The sequence below is a fragment of the Simochromis diagramma genome, unplaced genomic scaffold, assembly GCF_900408965.1.
Source record: "Simochromis diagramma unplaced genomic scaffold, fSimDia1.1 OVJJ01000302.1, whole genome shotgun sequence".
In the NCBI taxonomy this organism is placed as follows: Eukaryota; Metazoa; Chordata; class Actinopteri; order Cichliformes; family Cichlidae; genus Simochromis; species Simochromis diagramma.
Window position 1 is genome coordinate 11,832,603 of NW_024386792.1, and position 23,606 is coordinate 11,856,208.

General features: G+C 42.6%; 1 protein-coding gene across 8 annotated transcripts in view; it reads right to left on the minus strand.

The window, feature by feature from the left end:
* Positions 1 to 23,606, minus strand: part of grin2bb (glutamate receptor, ionotropic, N-methyl D-aspartate 2B, genome duplicate b) — a 138,099-nt gene that overhangs the window by 105,177 nt on the left and 9,316 nt on the right. For all 8 annotated transcript variants that reach the window (XM_040024496.1, XM_040024498.1, XM_040024500.1 and 5 more), the window contains one exon: positions 2,602 to 3,297. In XM_040024496.1, the coding sequence (XP_039880430.1) occupies positions 2,602 to 3,297 (696 nt within the window). The remainder of the gene's footprint in view (positions 1 to 2,601; positions 3,298 to 23,606) is intronic.

The following is a 23,606-nucleotide window of genomic DNA, read 5'->3' on the forward strand; positions in this document are numbered from 1 at the left end:
ACTGAGAATGAGAAACTACTGAGATTTCCTGAAAAACTGTGTTCAGCATCAAATGCATTAACCCACGCACACGCACGCACACACACATTTCTCTCTCATGCGTCGCATTTCCTCAGCAGTGCTTTTACATGACTCTCACACTCTTATCAATCCTTTCGCCTCTGTCACTCTCAGCCTGTGGCCTCTGTCTCCCTGTCAGCTGCAAAATGCGATAATTATAGGTTAAGCAAACTCCTCTTCCTCCTTCACACCCACACACGTTGTGTTATGTCATAACCTTCAGCCCCCCCCCCCCCCCCCTTGTTTATTCTGTTCGCTCTGTCTTCATCTCTTCAGTATCATCTCTTCATTGTATTCTTTCTCTACGCAACGTCCATGCAACTGTCTTTTAGAGAAGCGGGGAAGAAAAGGCTGCGTAGGCTCTGAGTGTTTCTCACTGGAGAGAGCTCCTTCTTGCAAGGACATTAAAGCAGCTCTCTTTGATGTGGAGCATTCATTTGATTCTTTGTTTACTCAAATTGAGAGGTATCTTTGATTGAAAATGTTCTTCGAAGCAACAAGTCAAGGCACAAAATGCAATTTCCAGATTATATTAAACTCACTTGCTGTTTCGGGGGATTTTATGATCCATAATAAACATATTCGAGCACAGAATTAGTTCAAGCAGGCACAAATTCAAGCCACAGCAGCCATAACAGGCCGATTTCAGTTCAGCTCAAGCTCAATCAATACCCAGTTCTAATGGATTGCTATTTAAGTTGTGGTATTTTAAGTCACTTTAGCCTGCCTACAGTTGATGCATATCTGCAAGCTACTTTGCAGCCCACCTCCACTCTGTGTCTAACTTAATATGTGCTGTTGTTTTTGATGTCTGCTGTGTTCTGTGCTGGGTCTTGCTGCTATTCGTGGCAGCAACCCCTGGCCTAACCGAGCTGCTGAAGCTCAACCTGAGCATCAGAATAGAGGGATTTAAGTGAATCTGGATGTCGCAAGGTTGTTGGTGCCAGGCGGGCTGGTCTGTGTATTTTAGAAGCTGCTGATCTGCAAACTGTTTTTAACAGTAATTCAAAAAACACCCTCACTACAACCAAAGTATGCAGAAGAGCACTGAATTTAAAAAATACTGGAGCATGATGCAGATGGGCTTCAGCAGTAGAAGAACGGGACACTCGATCTAAAAGTCTCACAAAACTGGTCTACAGAAAATTTGAAAAACATTGCCTGGTCTGATGGATCTCTATTTCTGCCGCAACATTTAGGTGGCAGGGTGAAAAAACGGATCGTTGCCGTGTAGCAACTGTTCAGGTTGGTGTTGGAGAATTTACATTTTCACAATACACACGAGAGCTGCTAATGTGAAGTCTTTAACTGCAGCAGTTTTAAGCAATCTATCTGTAATTTTTTCTAATGATTATTTTCATCTCTGAAAAATTGCAAGTATGCAGTAGAGAAAAATGCATGTGCTATTTATTGCATGATAATATTTGCAGCTTTTTCATCGGAGGTTTTCAATCAGTATGAGCATACAGTGGTTTGACTTTTATGTGAGTTTTGAAAAATTATGGGCAATGGAGCTTTTCCGAGCCGACCCAAATCCCTGATTTAATTGCTGTCATTTCCTTAAAGTCCTCACCAGCCTCTAACATAATGCAGTACTGCGATAAAACTTTCAGGACTTTTAAAAATGTTCAATACACTTTAAAAAAACACACTCAACTTATTCCACTAATAGATATGTGGCTGGAAGGTAAGATTTGTTTTTCCAAACTATAACAAGGTCAACAGAAACTTTTGCACTTGGTAACAAACAATATGTTGAATCTACTGTACGCCTCACAGCGAGCATGCATCTAAAAGTTAATTTAAAAAAAAACTAAAAACAAATTTTTTAAAAACTCCTCCTGCACGCTTGTACGGACCCCGCCATTCGTCTTTGAGAAATTTAAAAGGCTATTAACACGACATCTTTGAGGCTACATTTCAAAGCTGTTCTTCCATTTCGGGGTTATGGATTCTACTTGTGCAGCCCAGTTTGTGCCAAATCTCGTGTAACTCAGTCCCACAGAGATGTTTTTTTGACTTATTATGTATTCTTTTGTTTCCCACTGTGAGTGCTTTGAACGTTGAGTCGACTCGCTGTCAGGAGCTCCGATGTGACGTCAGGCTCGGAGGGCCGGGGGGGGGGGGGGGTCTATTAACAGCAAAATCAATCAGTCGAGAGGCTGGTTTGGAATAAGAAGCAGCACCGAGCACCGAGGGGCTGATGCAACATAAAAAGTACAAGGACAAATTAACAAATGATACTACTGATAGACTTCACACTCATAAAAAAAAACAGTTCATTATCTCAGAAAAAATGATTCAGCTATTTGTTTTCTTTCAGTGAATTTTGACTGGAATTATTGCAGCTGATATGATTAATCTAGAAACCTGCACGGGAATTATATTATTAGTCGTAAGTACATTACTCTAAATTGTATCTAGGAGGCATTATTCTACAGCAGGATGAGGTATATCTCTTTTCCCTTCACCTTAATATTTGTTCCCGATTATAGTGGACTGTGGATCAAAGCATTGATGCACTCAGCCGAGTTCTCCTACCTTAGCAGCCATGACCATGGCAGATCCTCCTCTGATGCCCAGTATGGGGATGTGTGTCTGTGCAGAGATGAAGTCCAGGATCTGAGCGATGGCCTCCTGATCTGTGTCGTCACCGAACACGACGCCTTGCAGTGGGTTCCTTGTCATTTGAGCGCAGATCCGATTGATGATACTTTTGGGGTCGGTCTCGTTCATGGTGACCACCTCGACTTTGGGAGGATACGGGATGTGGAGGAAGTCCTCCTTCTCAAGTCCAGCCCCCAAGGCTACTTCACTAGAGTTGCCCACCAGGATGACAGCAATGCTGAGCGAGTTGATCAACTTGGGACTGATGGGGGGAAGTGCTGGAGAGCCGGGGGAGTAATGCGGAGGGATAACTACACCCCTCTGGTTGCTGCCTCCCCTCTGGCCTCCTTGTCCCCCTGGGGAACCTCCAGGCCCAGTTCCTGGACCTCCGCCCCTGCGGGACTCGCAGACGGGCAAGAAGACAATGGAGAGGAGGAGCAGAGAGAAGGACAGAGAGAGGAAAGGCAGCGTCAGCCGAGGGCACGGATAAGGGTGATAGGATGACCGGTCTGGAGGAGGGGAGGGAGGATGGGGGGAGGAGGAGGAGGGGGAGATCAACTGCTTGTCCTGAAGATGGGAGTGAGAACGGTGGAGGCTGACAAGCATTGTGGAGGAGTGTAAATGCCGTCCCTGGAGGCAAAGAGAACAGAGACAGAAAGAGAAGATAAATGCAAAACATCTGAAAAATGATGTTTAACACTTTAAATATGAACTGAAATATAAATTAATTAATACACAGCAGTGATGATGCAAAACACGACCACCTGCAGAAAATGACAGTAACCACAGCCCACGTCAAGAGCTGGGACATATCAGATCACAGTACATTCAGAAAAACAGTCAATGACACATCAATTTGCAAAACAGGTCATGAACAGCCTGCAAAGTTTATCATCATCATGTTCTCATTTTTTCAGCTTTGCGAAAAAACATAAGAGAAACTTCAACAATATAACTCAGTTTACCTGTCGGTTTGCTGTAATTATAAAGAAACATTACTGTCATAAAACAAAAATGCGTTGGCACGGCTTCTCGAATTAGCCGTCCTACTTCGGTGGTATGGCAGAAAGGACGCTGTAAAACTGACAATAACACAGATAATAATTCCCGGAGATAAATCATTCTGCTCTTGGGATGTGACCTTTTCTTGCAACCGAGTGCTTCCTGATGCAAAATACAGGAAAAAGCCAAAAGGTGTAGCCTAAATCGCTGCAATTCCATCCACTGAGCTTGATTGGACCCTTTTGTAGGTTGATTCTGGCCTGCGAGTCAGCTTTTTGACACTCTTTTATTAAGCTTGTAAGCAGCTGGATCTCACAGTCAACATCTTGCATATTGAAGGTGTAAATACCTGAGCTGTTTTGGCATGGGTTGCCAAGGTCCTGTTGTTTGAGAAAGGACAACCCCTGGCAACAGGGCTAGGATTCAGATCACCTCACAACTTAAGGACTTGAAATTGTGTCCAACATAATATTTTTTCCCAAAAGTTTGCACAAATGTTCCTAAATACACTCCTCAGTTTGCCGACATCTGTTTTCAGTCTCACTACAGCTTTCCTTTCAAACGGGCCAGTAACTCGCCATTACGCTTGCCGGACATACACTATATTGCCAAAAGTATTCACTCACCCATCCAAATCACTGAATTCAGATGTTCCAATTATTCCCAAGACCACGGGTGTATAAAATTTAGCACCTAGGCATGCAGACTGTTTCTACTAACATTTGTGAAAGAATGGGTCAATCTCAGGAGCTCAGTGACTTCCAGCGTGGTACCATGAAAGGATGCCACCTGTGCATCAAATCCAATCATTAAATTTCCTCACCAATATATATTCCAGAGTCCACGGTTAGTGCTATTATAACAAAGTGGATCAGATTTGGAACAACAGCAACTCAGCCATGAAGTGGTAGGTCACATAAAATCTCAGAGCTTTCTGCTCCGTCAATCGCTACAGACCTCTAAACTTCATGCGGTCTTCAGATTTGCTGAAGAACAGTGTGTAGAGACCTTCATAGATTAGGTTTCCATGGCCAAGCAGCTGCATTCAAGCCTTAAATCACCAAGCACAATGTAAAGTGCCGAATCCGGTGGTGTAAAGCATGCTGCCACTGGACTCCAGAGCAGTAATAATGTCTTTGCTCTTTGCTTTATGTTAAGGATAAGGCTAATAAGCCCAGTTCTGGCCAGGCTATCAAAATACAGACAATTTGACCCTTTAACCGCAGAACAAGCTAAGTGACCCATATAGCTGGAAATAAAACCTCACAGAGAGAGAGAGAGGGCTGTGAGCTCTCATAGAGCATCAAGTGACAACGCCACATCCATTACACTGTGCCGTGACTTCCTCGGAGGAACCCTGTGGCACACATCAAAGACAGAGCAGGAAAGAGAGGGAGTTTTGTGTGTGTGTAAGTGAGTGTGTGTGCGTCTCTGTTTTAAGGGAGTCATGATAGCACTGGGTGCATTTTGACAGATTGACAGCCTCACAGCTTCATGGACTTGCTGCCAGGCTAAGTGACCATTAGACACTCACTGAGTGTCTCTCCCTCCCTCCCTCCCTCCCTCCCTCTCCCTCCCTCACTGCTTCCACTGCTTTTCTCTCCTTAGCCCTCCAAACCTGTCTTTTTGGTTGCTCCCTTCAACCCTCTGAGACCCATTTGCTGATCTTTGAAGTCAACTGCAGACCTGTTAGTCAGTATTATTGCCGTTATTCGCTGCTACTATTAGCACATGTACAAAGATCAGCGGAGACGAGCATGGAAGGAAGAGGGGCGAAGGGAAAGAAAGTGGGAGAGATAGAAAAGGGAGAGGCGGGGTGAAAGATGTAAGCAGAGGGAGGTGACAGGCAGGGAGAAACACAATTAGTCATAGCCTGATGTGAGAATTGAGGTTTCTGAGTGCGCGCACATACAAGTGAACAGGGAGTGCAAATTTGGGCATATTTTCTGCACAGATAAAGATGAGGAATCCTAATGAGTATATGTTTATGCCTCTATTCTAAATTAAGCACAAAGGAGCACTTGAGGAGAGGGATAAATGAAGGGTAAGAGTAAAAAGCTTTGTCTCTCTACCTCCTTCACACAACACCTTTGCTAATCTTTTATTTATCAAGCAGCCTGTGTGTTGCGGAGCTGATACAGTCAGCACCCATAGCATAAAAGTCCAAAAAAACCAAAAGAGGGAGAGAGAAGTTGTGAGCACTGCTGATGTCTGACAGAAACCAGCAAATCTGCGCTAAAAGAAAGAGGCCGAACCGCCTGGATGTGATCGCCACATACCAAAGAAAAAAAACCAAACAGTTTGCCTAAAAGGTCTAATTACCAGAGGTTTGTCAGGCTTAATTGCAGGTGCACATGCTAATTGTAAACGAGCTGAATTCTCCATGAAGACACCAGAGCCTAGAGAGAGAGAGGAGGAGGAGGAAGCGAGTGGGAGGAAGGCAGCAGAGAGAAGAGGAGAGAGAAGAGAGGGGCGAGAGGAGAGAATAAATAGAGACATACACAAAAGAGATGGAGGTGGAGGAAGGAACAGCAATAAGAAACCCAAAGGAGGGAGTGAAGGAGGGAGGCGTGGAAGGTGGAAGAAGGGAAGATTAAAAGAAGACATGATTACCATGAGATGATAAAAGAAGGACCAAGGGTGGGGAGGAGGTTAATGAAATGTTTTGGGGTCTATTTTTGTTTTGTGAAAGCTATAGTGTACAGTAAGTTGGATAAAAATGGCTGAACTTCTGAAAATGAGCAGATGAAATCACTCAGAGAGGGCAGTGGAGAGAAAGTATGAAAAAAAAATGTTTAAAATCCCACAAGAAGTGTGACAGCAGCAGGAGAGGGAGAGAGAGCGGAGAGACGCACAGAATCATCCGGGTTCCTGTGTAACGGCAGAGCTCGGTTTCCATGGTAACAATTCAAATATGCCTCCACATAACACCCTGACGGACAGGAAGATACACACAACCCGCACAGTACACTACATGCAGTGCGTGCCCTCTTCTAATAATACACAATTTACTTTTTATCTAAGCTGGCGCATATTGCCGGCGCCGACTCTCACTGACAAAAATAAAATACTTGTAACATAAAACAAACAGCACGAGGGCCCCTTCCAAGCAAACGTGTGCGCACGCACATCCACACAAACACCTGTGAGGTGAGTTAACGCGCTCCTGCAGACGGAGAAGATCCAGTCCTCCTTTTTTTTCTTTTTTTTGACCGTACCTCACATTAAAAATGGATGTCCAGAAGTGCTACCGGCAAATAAACAGAAATAACACGATGGATGGGAGCAGCCAGCCGGCAACACTGAGCGGGAGCGGCTGTGACATGCGGACTAATCAGACCTTCATGCAACGTCTCCGCCGTCATTAACAGCCCCCCCAATTAATAACATTTAAACGCAGGGTGTCGAGAGTGGATTATTTACTCACAGCCTAATAGAACAAAACAGCATCAACAAATCCGAGCTGACATTTGAATCTATGTGCTCATGCGTGCCCATTACAGCGCACGCACAGCAATTACAAAGAGAACATGGATAAGTGGCAATGGGCGCTAACACAAGACACTGCCATGAGTGCACTTCTTGTATCCAGTAATTTACTGCAGACGTGATTAAACGGCATGTGCAGACACAAAGCCCAAATGTGTGTTCCGTGGGTCAAACACGTTTCTGAAACCAACAAATTTTCGATACACCCCTCTGCACTTTTGTCTCTCATTATGTTTCTCAGACAGGCATTGTTAAAGTTAAGCGAAACAGCTGTGAGGGAAACAGAGCCAGGTTTTATGGTGAAAACATGATCTGTATATAAAAGATGGCCTTAACAATGTCAAAAACTTGAATAATGGCCAATAGGGGGCGACTCTGCTGATTACATAATTAAAAAAGCTTGAATATAGATGTCTATGACAAAAAAATGTCCCAGTTCTAATTTTAATCTGGAACACTCCCTCAGCTTTTACCACTTGGAAAGTTAGAGCAACCCCAGCAACTCTGAGTTAGTATTCCAAGATGGCAGCACTGGACGTAAACAGTAGTAAAACTGCAAAACCTTTAATTTATATTGCCACTGTTGTGTATTTATGACTCGCTAACTAAGCTATGCACAGAGCACTGACCAAGCTCTATCCACAAATGTCCTGTGCAGTGTTTTTAAGTGCAAATAAACAATTATTATGCTGTATTGCTAGTGATACCTGAATGGCTCTACATTGCTAAGAACCAACACAAATCCTGTTTTTCCTGCTCTTCCTGCAATGTTCCGAGCTATCTGGAAGGCAGCATATACAACACAAAGGGCAACATTTGCAGGTGAAAAACAAAGCCAAAAAATGCAGTTCCAATAGGTCCCACTAGAGGCTGCCTCCAGTGTGGATTCAGTTCTCATGTTAAAAAGTTTATAGCCAGGTACAAAAGATCAGATCAGAAAGAGTGAAAAGTGCAACACAATTCAGAGATGGAGAGAATTTGCCTTAAAAGTAAAAGTTGCACATTTTAAAACACGTTGGTAGTTCCAAGGAACAATTCTATTTTGAAGTCAATTTACCATTTGTGTCACACTTTTCCAAGTTGTACTACTAGTACACAGTATTTACAGACATGCATGAAAAACTACAAACAACTATGGCAATCTGCTAGCAACCAAAGCAATCTCTTTGGAAGTTTTTGGTGCAGCACCTTCTTTGCATCCAGTTTAATCCAGTGAGAGCCAGGAACCACTGCCAGCCAGGCAAGGATAACACATTTTTCCCTAGCAACTGGCAGTTGTATCACATGTAATATTGTGGACAACTCTTAGGCAATCCACACCTGCAGTACCCTGGGTTTCCCAGTCAAACTTGCTTTAAAAAGCCAAAATGGCAACAGTAAAAATGCTCAGCTTGAGGCTTCACTATATGACCTTGTTAACTAATGTGTGGTGGTTATGTCCATCTTTTATATACAGTCTGTTTGTGAGTGAAATAAAGATAGCTCTTAATGAAAAATGTCCTATGTGTTGGTCCAAGCATGAGTGTAAATATAGGTCCAGAAATAGCTTCTTGCATTAGGTAACGCTATGTTAATGAGCCATGTGCTCATGTTGCTATTTGGTAATACAGAATTGATAATGTAAGGCTAGAGCAGGTGTGCCTCAGGTTAAGAGTGAACAGATTCATCATCAAGCCTGCAGTTGAAAAAATATTTTTTACTTATTATGAGCAGAAGATAAGGAGTGTGGATCTGGAGAATGGTTAAATCCTTAATACATTCAGACATGTCATCCCTCCTGATTGAGTACGTGGCCTCATGTTTTCCCCAGTGTGAAAAGATGAGTTTGTGCCCTCCCTACATGCACCAATACACACACGCACACCGTGAGGTTAATGTGCGCACAGCACCATCTGGGCTGAGCTAGATCATGCCAATAAGATGGCGCCATCAACCGTATCGGCCTTAACATTTACAAAGAACATTGATCACAGAAGTCTGTCAAATGGCACAGACCACCAATTGAATAACCAGAGCTGCATAAGACATGCAACTGCACAAGCTCGCCATCACAGGGCTCCAATCTGCCAGTGAAAAATCGACATGATCAATCAGTCCATCAATAGTTTGCTTTGATCAGCTTGTCCCCTGTCAATTCCCCCAATTTGTGAGGATTTTACTGGTCACATGTTTCCCATGGATATTGCAGTGGATTACAGACTCCAGGGTGTATGCTGCACAGGCTCTAAGCAGCCGTCTGAGACATTAAAACTCAAGCTGCCACTTTATTTGAAACATACGTAGGCCATCATTACCAGGCCCTGCTATATCCCTGGGGGCTTGATGTGGTGGGTTGAACTGTATAGTGACTGAAAGGCATTGTGGATAACATAAGCTGACAGGCATATCTATTAAGGAGCCCATTTACATTCAGTGGGTGGTCAGTTAAAGGTAAGAGTGGTACTTTTCTCTTCCGAGCTGAAGCACACGCTGCATCAGACATGACTTATAAGTAATATCAAATTGCACTAAACTCGACGCTTTGGTGAATTAGAAAACTACTTGACTTCGAGGAATACACACAGTATGAGCCGACAGTCCAACAGCGGAAAAGAAATCTCAGCGTTGAGGGTTTTTATTTAATTTAAAGGTCTGGATTTCCCTCGGTGAGACGCAGCAGCAGGTGACAATGTTTGACATTTCTGCTTATTGTCGTAACTCCAACACAGCATCAATAATTCAAAACTGTACTCTATTAGCTGGTGGAGATTGGGAGACTGGTTTTTCAGCCACACAGGAGCAAATCAGCAACTGTCTCGCGTACTATATCTCAATGTCCAAAGGGGCCTTAAAACCACAGAAGGAAGCTAGTTTAAAATAGAGATGGACCGATCCGATATTACGTATCGGTATCGGTCTGATACTGACCTAAATTACTGGATCAGATATTGGAGAGAAATAAAAACTGTAATCCAATCCATTAAATATCACAAAAGCACCTCACAAAACTTGCGACATGGCGTAACTCAGCCGATAACCTTAGCAGGTCGGGGCAGCATGCGTAACATGATAGAGCGGCTTTGGGGTACCAGACCTGTTGGCGGTCTGGTTGAGCATTTGGAGCCTCGCTACCAAACCGGCATTTCATCTCCGAAAAAATTATCCAAGAAGTAAAGCAAGTGTGTAAGTTCATCTCTGACGTTAAGCTTAACAACCGATATATGGAGTGACTGCCTCTCTCCCCCTGCCTCTCCTGTTGCTACTTCAATCACGACACTGATCAATGATCAGCTGATCGGCTTTTCTGTCGCGACTCTCGTCTCTCTTGTTTGTTTTTGGCCCACTTTACACCAGAAAGAGGAAACCAGCGGATAAACAACAGCAGCACGTTTAAGCTTAATAAGCTGTTGTTAGAATTTATTTAATATTACTTTCTACACCAGGATCCTTTTTTACGTAGCTGACAGCTGGTAACCAGAGATGGGCAGTAACGCGCTACTGTAATCTGATTACTTTTTTTAAGTAACAAGTAAAGTAAGGGATTACTATTGCAAAAACGGTAATTAGATTACCGTTACAATACCTTGGTCACACTAGAATAAAAATAGGAGGGGAACTTCCTGACTCTGATTGCATTGCTATAAGTAGCTGCCATAACCAGTTGGTCACCCAGAGATTGAGCTTGCAAGTTTGGCAATAATTCTGGTCATGCTTTATTCAAGGTAAATGTTGAACCCTTCATAGCCGCATAGCAAGTAGTTGGTGAGTGTTTTACTTCCATGCAAAATCCACCTAAAGCACTTGAAAGGAGGAAACCTCTGTGCGACCAGTGTCACCAAGTGACACCAAGCAACCTCCTGCCAGGCATTTTTGCCTAGCGACCAGTCGTTGCCAGGCAGTCACTGACCGATCTCCAAGCTTGTGTGACTGGGGACCACAGTGAAAGTACCTATTGATCTTACGTTTTAGCTCAATGCTTCCATTCATGTGCTGGTGATATAATATGTATTTTAATTTATTTTAACTTTTTGCTGACATAATTTTTGTTATTTAAGCTGCTAAACGACACATTGAAGTGAAATTCTGAAAATGGGTTTTGAGCGCTCACTCTCACTTTCATTTTGAGGACAGTCGTTTTCGGCGTTTCGATGTCACAGCTCTTTAGGATGTAACCCTTTTTATTTTTAACAGAATTAGAAAACTGACTCACGAGCTGTTTCATAGATGGAAAAGACGTGTGCTCCATGGAACAGCTTGTATTTCACCAAAAAGTGATGTGTCAGTCAGACTCATGTGACACCGTTGTATTCACTCAGGTAATCAGACATCATGCAGCTATAATGACTCTCCTGCAGAGGTGGTGGAAGCTAACAAAAGTTCTATTTACATCCTCTATAATTATTCAATTCACTCTCACAAAGTCTCACAAAGTCAACTGACAGCGAGGCCTGGCTGTTAGCAGCAAAATACCCTGCCTCCCCACTGTACTGTTACAGTCATAACTGGATAAAAAGATACAGACTAAGCTGCTTTTGTTCACCGTGAAATCAAATGACCAGAACCAAATATGCCTCGGTCCATCTTTAAACGCTTCCCCACCCTGCTCTATCTGTGCCACTCCCGTTTACATTTTCCTAAATATTATTCACCCCTCTTAAACAGGAATCTAAACATCTTTTTAAAAGACGAAAGACCTCATTAAAACAGCCCGGTCCTTTCATTTTTCAGCCAATATTTCTCAAACATGAGCAAATTGTTTATTTGCGTGAACTATTTCCAGCTGTGGACGAATACTAAACACAAATAATAAGTTGGTCCTCAAATGAGTATTTAAGGCTGCGGGATGGTGATTTAAAGACTAAAGAAAAACGTCGACAGCTACAGCTGTGTGGATATGCGTGTGTTCTTTTAAACTACAGCGGAGGGTCTGTAAGGAATAAACCATATAAACCACATCGCACTTGTTAATTGGTTTTTGCCTCATATCAGGAATGCATTGACCATTAGATAAATAAAGAGCCTCTTGCACTGAATCATGCTGACACTTTGGATGCTTCAAGATTTTAATTTAGTCACTGAGTGGGATGAGAGAGGCTGAGAGAAAGCAGATAAAAAGATATATAGTTTTGAAAAAGAAAGTAGACCCTCTGAAAGTTCTAAGGTTTTACATATTAAAGCAATAAAAATAAATGTTTCTCTTTCAGTTTGTAAAATACAACCTCAGACGAACAACAAAATATGGCCTATTAAACCTAAGCCAAGAAGCAGAAGCAGTGTGTGAAATCTAAGTACACCTTCACAAACGAGAGGGTCAGTAACACCAAGGTGCTGCTAGTCAAATGCACTTGATTACCTGATCATTAACAAATGTGAGGACCTCCATAAAAGCAGCAAAAGCGGTTTTGGTAGTTAGTAGCAATTGTAACCACCCATCAATCTCAGAAGGCTTATAACACTATTTCAATTTGTAATCTTTGTATAGTTAGAAACATCTTCCCAGGCGTCGATGTCCCAGGAAACCTACCACAAGGTCAAACCCTGCAATCCTCAGAGGAATTGCAAAAAACCTTGAGAGCCACTTCACAGACTCCATAGGCCTCAGTTAGCATATTAAATGTTAAAGTTCATGACAGAACAGTTAGAAAGAGAATGCACATGTATGGCTTATTTGGAAGGGTTACCAGGAGAAAGGCTTCTCTCTCTGAAAATAACATAGCAGCAAAGTTTAGGATTGCAAAGGTGCAACTGAACACAAGACTTCTGCAAAAAGCATATCTGCACAAACACTTCACAGCAGCTGTTAAGCACAGTGCCGGTGAGGTGATGATCTGGGCTTGTTTTGCAGCCATGGGACCTGTGCACCTTGCTGTCACGGAGTCCAACCCCAAACTCCTTTGTACACCAAAGTATTCTAGAGTCAAATGTGACACCATCTGTCCGGCAGTTAAAGCTTGGCTGAAAATGGTCATGCAACAGGATAGTGATGCCAAGCACAGCATACTGCAACAGAATGGCTGGAAAATAAAAGAATGAAGGTACTGGAAAGTCCAGACCTCAAACCACTTGAAATGCTTAAGACAGCTTTCCAAATATGAATCTCCACAAACTTCAATGAACCGAAGCAACGTTGGAAAGAAGAGAGGACTAAAATCTGTTTAAGTAATCTTTAATACTTCTTCCCTACCGACTAACCTGTCACCTCGCGCACTGCGTTGCATACGGGGCAGAATGGCAGAGAAAAATCACTGCCTTATTGAAGAGGGTCTTGGGTGTTTCATTAAGTGCACTTTAGTTTGGTCAAGAATCCTCTCCCTGCTAATTGCACTTATAACGAGACGCACTGTGGATCTCTACTGTCGTACTGAGGCTGCCTCAGCCCTCGAAACAACATTATATGGTCTCTTCACTCTACACACTCAGGCAAAGGGACGATGACAAACACAGGGTTGAGGCAGGATCCATCTATCCCCTGAGGTCTTCATTACCTCATTGAAGCCATTTATTCCACTGAGGTTACACTGCCACAGCAGTCCAGGTCCTTTAGAGCCTCATAGGGTCTGGACCACCTCTGTTTCGTCGGTGCATGCTTCTGCAATATGTATGTAATGGTACAATAGCCTACAGTGCACACTGTTTTTTCTTTTTCTTTTTAAAAAGGGTCTTGTAACTCACTCTGATACAATGTGCTACCCACAGCACAGTGTATAAAAAGCCACTCACACCATGTTTTCAACCTCGGCTGAAATGTATTTTCGCAGGTTTCTTTTAGTGCCCTTTCTGAAAAGTAGAAACATGATACCGTAGTTTTCCATCCACAAGCAATTTTGGTCTCAACTGCTTCTCTGGTGGCACAATCTGAGTGCTGAACAGCTACAGCTCTCTTGAGGATTTGATAGCAAGCCTGTGGCATCAAGGGAGTAGATAAAATAACTCAGTGGCTATCCACTCTGTCTGTTTTATAATTCCCCTTAATTACCTGAGGCCACAGACCTTTGAATTCCTCTACTACACATCGTCATACCTCCTCCAGCATCGGCAGCTGGTCTGCCCTCTCTGTGCCAAGAAGACAAGTCATTTTGTTGGATTTACTGAGCTGTTGTGCAAATATAATACCCAGACTGTCAACCACTGATAACAAATATTACAGGAAAAAATGTTCTTGATGTGTCTTAGAGCGAGTCTAAACGCTCGGCACCAAACCTCTCAGCTCTGTCAGCTGGTCACCATTCAAATAACATCCAGAAAACATCTGCTCCAACCTCTGGCCAAGTTTTCCTCAGTGTGCGGATGCACGTGTCACACCGAGGGCTATGGTGTGTTTCTGTTTTGTTTTCTCCCTTGCACGTGGCAAAAGGTGGAAATTCAAATAAAGACCTGACAAATTTAATGTGTTTGAGCCAATGATTTGGGGGGGTTTTCTACATAAAACACATTTTAGCATCTCTAAAAGAGTTTTGACTTTCCATCGAAAGAAAATCAGAAGGACTGTGAACATATTTCATTTATCAAATGTTGAGAAATACAGAGGATACAGAAGTGAGTATGTAGACTCACTCCCCCCACATTTGAAGTCAGGAGAAACCTTGTTAATATTCCCACAAATGAAAACTCAACTGCAAAAGCTTGTGACTCTGAACCTGCCAGACAACACTGTTTTGCTTGTTTTTTTTGTGATTATCTAACCAGAGTTTCTGAAGTACAGTCATTAAAAATCTTGGCCACAGACAGAAGAAAAGACTGTGGAGTTCTGCAGATCCAGCAGAGACAGACAAGCTTATTCCTTAAAACGTGACAACACAGTGACAGAGCTGCTAATGATGAGGACACTGCATACAGACAAGCTGCACAATGCAACACATCACCAGCTGAAACATTCAGATTAACACATGAGCACCGCATGAAGTGTTACGCTTAAATGTGGATAGCAGATATTTGCAGTATTAGAAGATTATTGTGTTCAGTATTAATGTATTATATATTTATTCTTTAAAATGTTCAGTTTCTGTTGTTTCAGTTTAGTTTGAGATTGTCGTGATTACACAGTGAAAAGGCTTTAGGGGATTTATCCAACTAGGGCAACAGTTATTTTTATTACTAACTGATCTGCAAGTTTTCTTCAAATTGCTGTCCAAACAACTCATAATCCAATGATATTAGGCTTACAGTTAAATTAAAACTGAGCAGCAAATCCCCACAACTGAGAGACTATCTCATAATGGGCATTTTTACAGAGGGAAAAAACCCCATCAGTTAATCAAACTGTTGGTAATTTCTAATCAGCTCCTCTTTGTTTAAAAATGGTCTTCACAGTCTGCGTACAGTATCTCCTGTAAGGATGAAACATTCTATTTCCGTGGGGCTGTTTTTTAAGAATAACTACAACTACATGGTGGCTTTTTAATAAAACGTATTCCAACTGTGAACATGTGTGTATTTAATTAAAACCCAGTAAGCTTAACAACATATCTTAGAGGTAAATAACCTCCACGCAGTACCGCCAAGGCTTTACTGTGACCAGCTGTAACACAGTGGTTTTATATTTACCACTTTATATTTTATATTTACCACATCCACACGCTGTCTCCTTCATCGTGTTTAGTGTCAGGCTGCATCCACACGTATACGGTTATTTTTTAAATGAGGGATTTTTAATCTAGCCTACATGAATGCACGAGAGCATATCAAACAAACAGGTAATATAATCAGAACACTAAAAAACGTCTGGCTTATCAGAAGCCTATAAACAACAACACAGGCCGATGTGAAGAAAAGAACAGATAAAGTGTGCACTTTGTACAACAAAATCTTTGTTTTGGGTTTCTTGGATTATATAGAGTTTCTGAAAATCTTCATCCTAAAAGTCCTTTTTGGGGTCTTTTTTTTTTTTTCAAAAGCTCCATTTTCATTGACCTAAAACACAATTTATGTGTAGATGAAAATCCAAAAAGCTAAGAAAAAGCTACATTTTCCAAAATATCCCAGTCTGTTACTTCCTGTTTTACTTTGAAGGTTTTGGTTTCACGTCCTGTTCTTTTCCCACCTTTTGTCATCGTATAGTTCATAGCGCTGTGCCATACTGCACATTTTAGTATCAATCAGTATCAAGTAGGAATTGCAGATACCAGTACCGATGCTGATACCTTAAGCCTATAACGCCAGTTTATGCAGGGCAGAGCAGTGTGTCATGGTTTATGAGATGAACCATCATCACTTGTGTGATGTATTTTGAACCTGGATTTTTTTTGGTGACCTTGAATGTAAATGTGTCTGTCTTTGAATCCCTCTGGGTCAGCTTCTGCTTAAATGTGCTATAGGCAATAAATAAAACAGAGGTGACAGTCAAAACACGTATATTTCTTTCATTTCAAAAGGAACAATTTATTTAGCACAATTCAGTGGGCTACTGAACTTGATGGACTTTGTTCAGTAACAATTTATCGATCCTATCATGCTAGTATCAATCCAATATCACTGTCAGCATTGTTATCAATACTATCGATATTTAGATTGATCCACCTACGTCTAATAGATAAGCTGAACTGCTTTCATCTGTGTCTCATCCACAGTCATCTCTGAGTGTGTACGCTGCACAGTCCTGTCTTTCCCTTTGTCATCTGCTTTGTGTCACGATGGTCCGCTGTGCATTCCTGGACTCTTTGGATTAAACTTTTCTTGTAAACGCTGTCGACTGAGTACATTACAGTAAGCGCAATCAGCAATCAGGGTTTGATGATTTTAGAATTGTTATATCTGAGGGTAAATCCACTGAAAGTGTACACACATAGTATTTTTCTGTTAAAAACCTTTCCACCAGTACATTCTCCATCATTTGGGTTGGCCTTCACTGAAAACTCTCAGGAAACAGGAAACTGGTTTTAAATAAAAATAGTATCTGTAAAGCGATACTGGGTGTGCTTCCAGTTTACTTCTGAGCCTTTGTTATGTCTCAGCTCCAATATTTTCCTGCTATTCTCCTCCAAATGGATGGTTTTTGATGGGCTGAGGGTTTCAACAGATGTGGGAAAAACTCTATTGCTGAATTTAAAAGCATCACACAGAATGTGGTGAAGAGACTTGTGGTTTTTTCCTGAAAGGCAACTTGTGTTTCTTTGTTGCGGGTATTTGTGTATTGTATATCATGTTGTAGAGCTTGCATTTTATGTTGTATCTGTGGCATTTGTAAAATGTATTGCGTTTGTATGGTTGCTACCTTGGCCATGTTTCGCTTTGTCAGGAAATCTCAGCTTAATGGGGCTTCCTGGTTAAATAAAAGTATGTAATGAATGCTAAAAGATTGTTTTGGGGGGTTTTTTTGTTGAATTATTTGGCCTCCGGAGCCCTGCACTTGGATCTCCAATGTTCTCTTCAGTGAATCATAACATCAGGTCAGTGTTTTACCCGTGAAGTTCACCTGTGAGTGCATCGCAGGCGTGCACGGCTGCTGTTGCTGGAGGTTTTCAGTGCATTTTCTAGTTTGAATATTAATGTGAGAGCTTTCTTTCAGCTCTTGGAGGCATTTGATGACTGATTGCAACAAATGTCGGGAGGGGCAAATTGAAATCTTTTATACACTGAGGATGTGATCTGCCCTCTGCGCTTGGCTCACACACACTCCTACACTTAGACCTAAATCTCGCAGAAGCGCTCACCTTCCAGTTTACCCTCCCGAGAGGTTAACTCTACCTTTAATCCTCCTCTCTGTCTCACTGATCACCTGTTCCACAGCTTCATTAAGGGGAGAAGAAGAAGAAAAAACGCTGACAGCCGCAGCTCCTTCCCCAATAAGTACATCTCGCTGCTTCTTGTTCGGCTCTGTATTTGAGCGGGGGCATTTTCCTCCTCATTCCTGCAGCTGTCTGCGCTTCAAACCCACTCTCGGTCTCAAGTCACGGCTAATTAATTGACAAGTTGCCCCCACTGAGGGTCAAATGGAGACAGATTCACTGACACTTTGAACAGGTTTGGCAAGTAGATACCACCTGCTGTTAACGCTGCTAAATATAAACAAGACGGCACGGCACAGCAAGCCCTGCAGTAAAATCCTGATTTTACCTTACAGAAGATGGAAACTATGTTACTTTCTTATCCAGCAGGTGGTGTTTCTAGCATATCTGTAAATAAATTAGCCATCTGGCAGCAAGTTTTTTGTTCTGATGAGTGCCATCACACAAACCTATTTCTTCTTTTGATTCTAATATATTTGTTCCTTCTCTATCTTTCATCATCTCCCTCTTTGAAAACATAATTATCGCCTTATAATCCCCTCTTAGCGAAGTCATCTGCACAACGTGATTTCTCGGGAGTCCCGGTGTCTCTTTCTTGTGAGCCTTTTGAGGACAATATCATCAAATATGACTCAATCTTATTCTGCTATCTAACCCTCCATCAGTTCTACTTGTCTCTGCACCTCGGCCCTCGGTGCCAGATCTTGTCTTTTGTTTCAGTCTCTTCTATCTGTGTTTTAAAAAGAAAACCGATTAAAAAAGCCTCTCGCTCTAGTCCCTGCCTGTCGGTGGAGGAGCTTCAAACAGGCTCCCCTTGGCATGACATAAAGAGTGACTGTTTCTGATTAAATCTCTCCATGTGTGACAGTCAGATCGTGTTATTATCGAACACAGGAAGGATGAAAGAGCCATTTCTAGTTGAACTTCTGCATCTGATACCTTGACGAAAAGAAAAGTATTTCCACTGAGGTAGCTGCAGTGTATATGGTGAGCAGAGCCTGCACAAACAGGCCAGCAGAAATGGTGTCGAGAGCACGCTCAGTTACAGAACGTGGGTAGCGGCGGCATCACAGCATCGGGCCCCCTTTTCTCTATTCTTAGCTCTTCCTCCTTCTCTCGCAGTCACACATGACTAGGTACTGAAGAGGAGAGGTAGAAGAGGCATCTTGGGTTTCTCTCACTCTCTAATAAAAATGAGATTGCGTGTACACTTTGTGTTATCACACTGTCTGTATGAACCACCGATCACCATTTTAATCTATCTTTTATTTTTTTTATCATGTAAATTGTATAAAAGTGCAACTGACTGTCCAAATGACAAAGTTCTATGCTGGGCTGCCATTGTTTTCTATTGCTACGCTATTTCTCCAGCTAAATACAGACCACTTTTGGCCCGGGCAGTTTAATTATTCATCGCTTAATTTACATGCCACACAAACACGTATAAATATGAACCCCGTATGTTGCGGTAAACACATTTAAATTGCCATTTTATGTTGCCAAAGCTAGATGTAGCACAGGTTAGGCCAGGCATTACAAATGATGTAACACCAATACAGCCGTAAATATCAAAAGATGCTCGATAAAGATGTGAAATAGCTGGTTATCTAAAAGCTGATTCTCACAGCCAGATGGTTTCTGAGCTAAGAGCTTATATGCACAGATAAAGACCAATAAATGAAATTTATTGGATGTAAAAGTAACATCTGGTTGACAGCGCATATAATCAGAACCTCAACACAATGGGTTCTTATTATGGGGTGACAATGTCTCTTATTTTCTCTCATATTTGTATATATTTCTCTTGTTTGCTATTTATTCCTGCTACTACTACTATTTATATTTTATTCTAGCACAGTTGGTGTGGAGCACACACAATTTCATTGTACATGTACAATGACAATAAAAGGCCTATTCTATTCTATTCTTTTCTATTCTATTCTATTCTATTCCACTGATGCAGATCTGCAATGTGACACACTCGCTTTATTGGGTACACTTGTTCAGCTGCTTGTTAATGCAAAAATCTAGTCAGCCAATCACACCGCAGCAACTCAGTGCATTCAGGCATGTAAACACGGTCAAGATGATCTGCTGAAGTTCACATCGACCATCAGAATGAAGAAGAAAAGTGATTTAAATGACTTTGAGTATTTCAGAGACTGCTGATGTACTGGGTTTTTCCCACACAGCCATCCCTGGTGTTTACAGAGAATAGAATCTCTAGGTGAAAATACCTTGTTGATGTAAGAGGAGAATGGATTTGAGCTGATAGAAACAGGAACTTAAATAACCACTTGTTGCAACCAAGGTATGCTGAAGAGCATCTCTGAAAGCACAACCTGTCAGACCTTGAAGGAGATGTGCTACAGCAGCAGAAGACCGGGTGTCATTCCTGTCCCCCATGAACAGAAAGTGAGGCTGCTGTTCACTCGGCATCGCCTGCTGTCAGGTCGTCTAATTTCTCAGCACACCTTTGGGCCCTTTAGTACCAACTGAGCATCATTTAAACGCCACAGCCTGCCTGCGTACTGTTGCTGACCATGTCCAAACCTTTGTGACCACAGAGCACTCATCTTCTGATCGCTGATTCCAGCAGGAAAGCATCGTGTCACAAGGCTCAAATCATCTCACCAGATCACAGTTCAGTAGACCACCTTTGGGAATTGGTGAAGTGGGAGATTCACATCATGGTGCGGCTGACACATCTGCAGTAACTGTGAGATGCTATCGTGTCAACATGGCTCAAACTCTCTGAGCACTTATTTGAATCTGTGCCATAAAGAATTAAGGCAGCTCTGAAGGAACCTGCGTGACAGCCGAGTAGCTCATCCAGTTTGGCTTATTTACCTAAAATTACTTCCAAATAATTTTTAGTAGAAGAGCATTCTGATTCTTGCCTCCTGTACTCGATGCAAGCAGCACCCTCACCTAAGACACGCTGAAGTGTTTTTTAGCAGTAGCCTGCTGTGTGCTAAATATTAGAAAGTATGACTTCACAGTTCATGTGTCGCAGACATGAGTCTCACCTAAGCTTCTCTCTCTTTGTTCCCTGTTGCAAGATTTCTTTTTGATGCGATGACAAAACAGCAGCTGGGTGTGAGTTTGACATCACTTTTACACCAACAAAAAGCAATTTTAACCTCACTGTTTGTCTACCATTTAGACACCTAATCACCAGGAAACTGCTCAGTGGGTCGGCCCAGGGACTTTACAAATTCTGACGAATAAATAAAAGGAACAACAAATCACCTGAGAGATGACGCGAGGAACCAGTCGCTCTGCATAACAATGAAAAATTAGGCTGTTTGTTGACCGTAAAAAGGCAACTCCCGTACAGCTACTCGTACCGTCGATCAAGCGAGCGAGCAGAGGTGCCGCAACCAGAACAGAACAATGTTACTCCTACAGCGTAATTTAGAAGGAAAGTCAGACTAAAGAGCTTTCGCTACATGTCGTCCTACCTAATCAGCTCTGAAGGGCCTCACTTGAAGGTGAAGTGAAAAGCTGGCCGTCATCTCAAGAGAGGAGGCACAATTACTATTAGAAATTCACACGGCTACGCTCTGAGGGTTTCTCACCTGCACTGAGCGCGTCAATCGCTGCGTGGAGTGAGTGTGAATGTTAAATTGTTGGTTTCAAAGTTGATGAAACTTGGATCTAAAGCTGTCGTTCGTCAGACCACCGGTCGTCGATAAGCACGGTGGAAGGGGGCTGCACTGAAATGCATTCAAACTGATAACGTGGCAGCACGTCTTATCTGTTCAATCTGGTTTCTAATAAGGTGTCAGAGCTGTTAGGTGTTGCGTCAGTTCTACCTTCAGGCGGGACTGTTGTATTTACCTGAAATATTAACACAGTAAGATGCTGTGAGGACCTGCGTGCCAGGCAAACTAATTGGAAGCATGGAAGCAGAAAAAAAAATACCAAACAAGATACACATGGAAGAATCCAGATTTCAGCTGTGAACTGGCGACTGAGTGAAGAGCATCTTTTCAGGGGTTTTTTTTATCATTATACACGAAGGAAGAACCCCACAAATGCATGGGTGGATGAGGAATTTCTGCACCTTAGCTGCTTTGCACTTCTGCCTCTCCCTCTCTCTCTCTCTGGCTCTGGGTAAACAATAAACACCAGGCTGCTCAGCACCTGTAATCCTTCGACGACTCAATCAACATTTGTAAAGCTGGTCACATGAGGCTCGCGTCCAAAACTGACTCAGCCGGCTGTCTCTGAGCTCCAGCATCAACATCTCGGCGCCCGTACAGTCATGGCAGTTCACTGCTGCCACTCCGTTCACGGTTCACCGATCAAACCAAGGGCCACGCTTCCCGCCTGACAAGAGAGCCAGTGCTCAGATCCAGTAATCCTCTCTGCCCAACCCGCCCTCCGGAAAAACACGCAGCATCACAGCGGCGCAACAACAACGCACACCCCTCCAAGGCCTTGCTGCTTATGCACTCCGAGGTACATCTGTCTACAAAGCTGCCTCCTTCATCCAGTGTCAGTGAAGCTCCCTCAGGATTTGGCGCCTGCGCCTGGATCTTTGCCTGTTTTTCTTCCTTTTTCTTTTTTGTCTGCCACGCCTTAACCCCTCTCCTGCTCGCTGTCATCATAACGGAAAATCAGAGTGTTGAAATGGAAAACGAAGTTTTGATTGAAATACTGTGGGCAGGAATTTGGACACCGCGGAGCCTGAACAGCATATGTTAATAAGTGAGCAGAATACAGCCGGTACATTGTTGAAGCTGTTGTGTTTTGCGAGGGAGGGACACACCAGCTGTCACACCTCCTCCAAGTCACGCTTCGGCAAAGACGTGCATCATAATCAGATAGTTACATCAGACTCCTGTGAGCCGGCGAGCGCAAATTAGTTCAAAGATTTGGGAGCGTAAACTGGCCTCACCCGTTGCTAAAAACCAATCCGGCCAAGAATCTAATCCGCGATGCCACCAGGAGACAAATCCTAGAGCTGCTCTGCTGGCAGGAGCCGGACGCAGTGACAGAACAAAGGATTTTGCACATATTCTGTTTCAAAACTGTCGAGGAAGACACGAACGCACTTTCCCCTGATCTAACGGTGCGCTCTGTTGCTAATGAAAGCCATGCAAATTCTCCTTTAAAGGCTTATTTTACTTGCACCCTTTGTCACCGCGCCTCTCAGACACCTCGTTCCATTGTCTTTCTGCGCCCCTCCAACTTTTAAATATGCCTTTCATCGGTCGAACTCCTGAGCGGCTGCCAGGAGCACGAGCTCAGCAATAAAATCGGCTCCAGCTTCCTCCACTCTGTTGCTTTATGCAGTCACTATTGTCTAGACCTGTTTTCCCTCGTGAAGCGGCACAACTCCTCGTTTTGATGGGCTTATTGAAGCTAGTGTCTCGTTATCCCTTATCTCAACACCGAGCTCCCTCACAAAGCACCACGAGAAAGAACAAGTGACAAAAACAAAAAAAAACCACACACACGCAATTTGTACTTTTTTTCCTTTTGCACTATAAATGTTTTGTTTCTTCTGTTTCTTGTGATTGCTCACTCTTACTGAAAATAAACATGGCCACAGAAAGCGACTTAACCTCTAAAACAGGCCTTTTGTTAAGCAATGTGCATGAATAGAACTGAAGATTTATTTAAACTGCATGAAAAATGTGCAGTGTTTTATTATCAGACCTTTTTTTTTTTTTAACTATACGGAAAAATACATTTAGTTTGACCCGATCAAACCATGAAGGAAATCCTTCATAT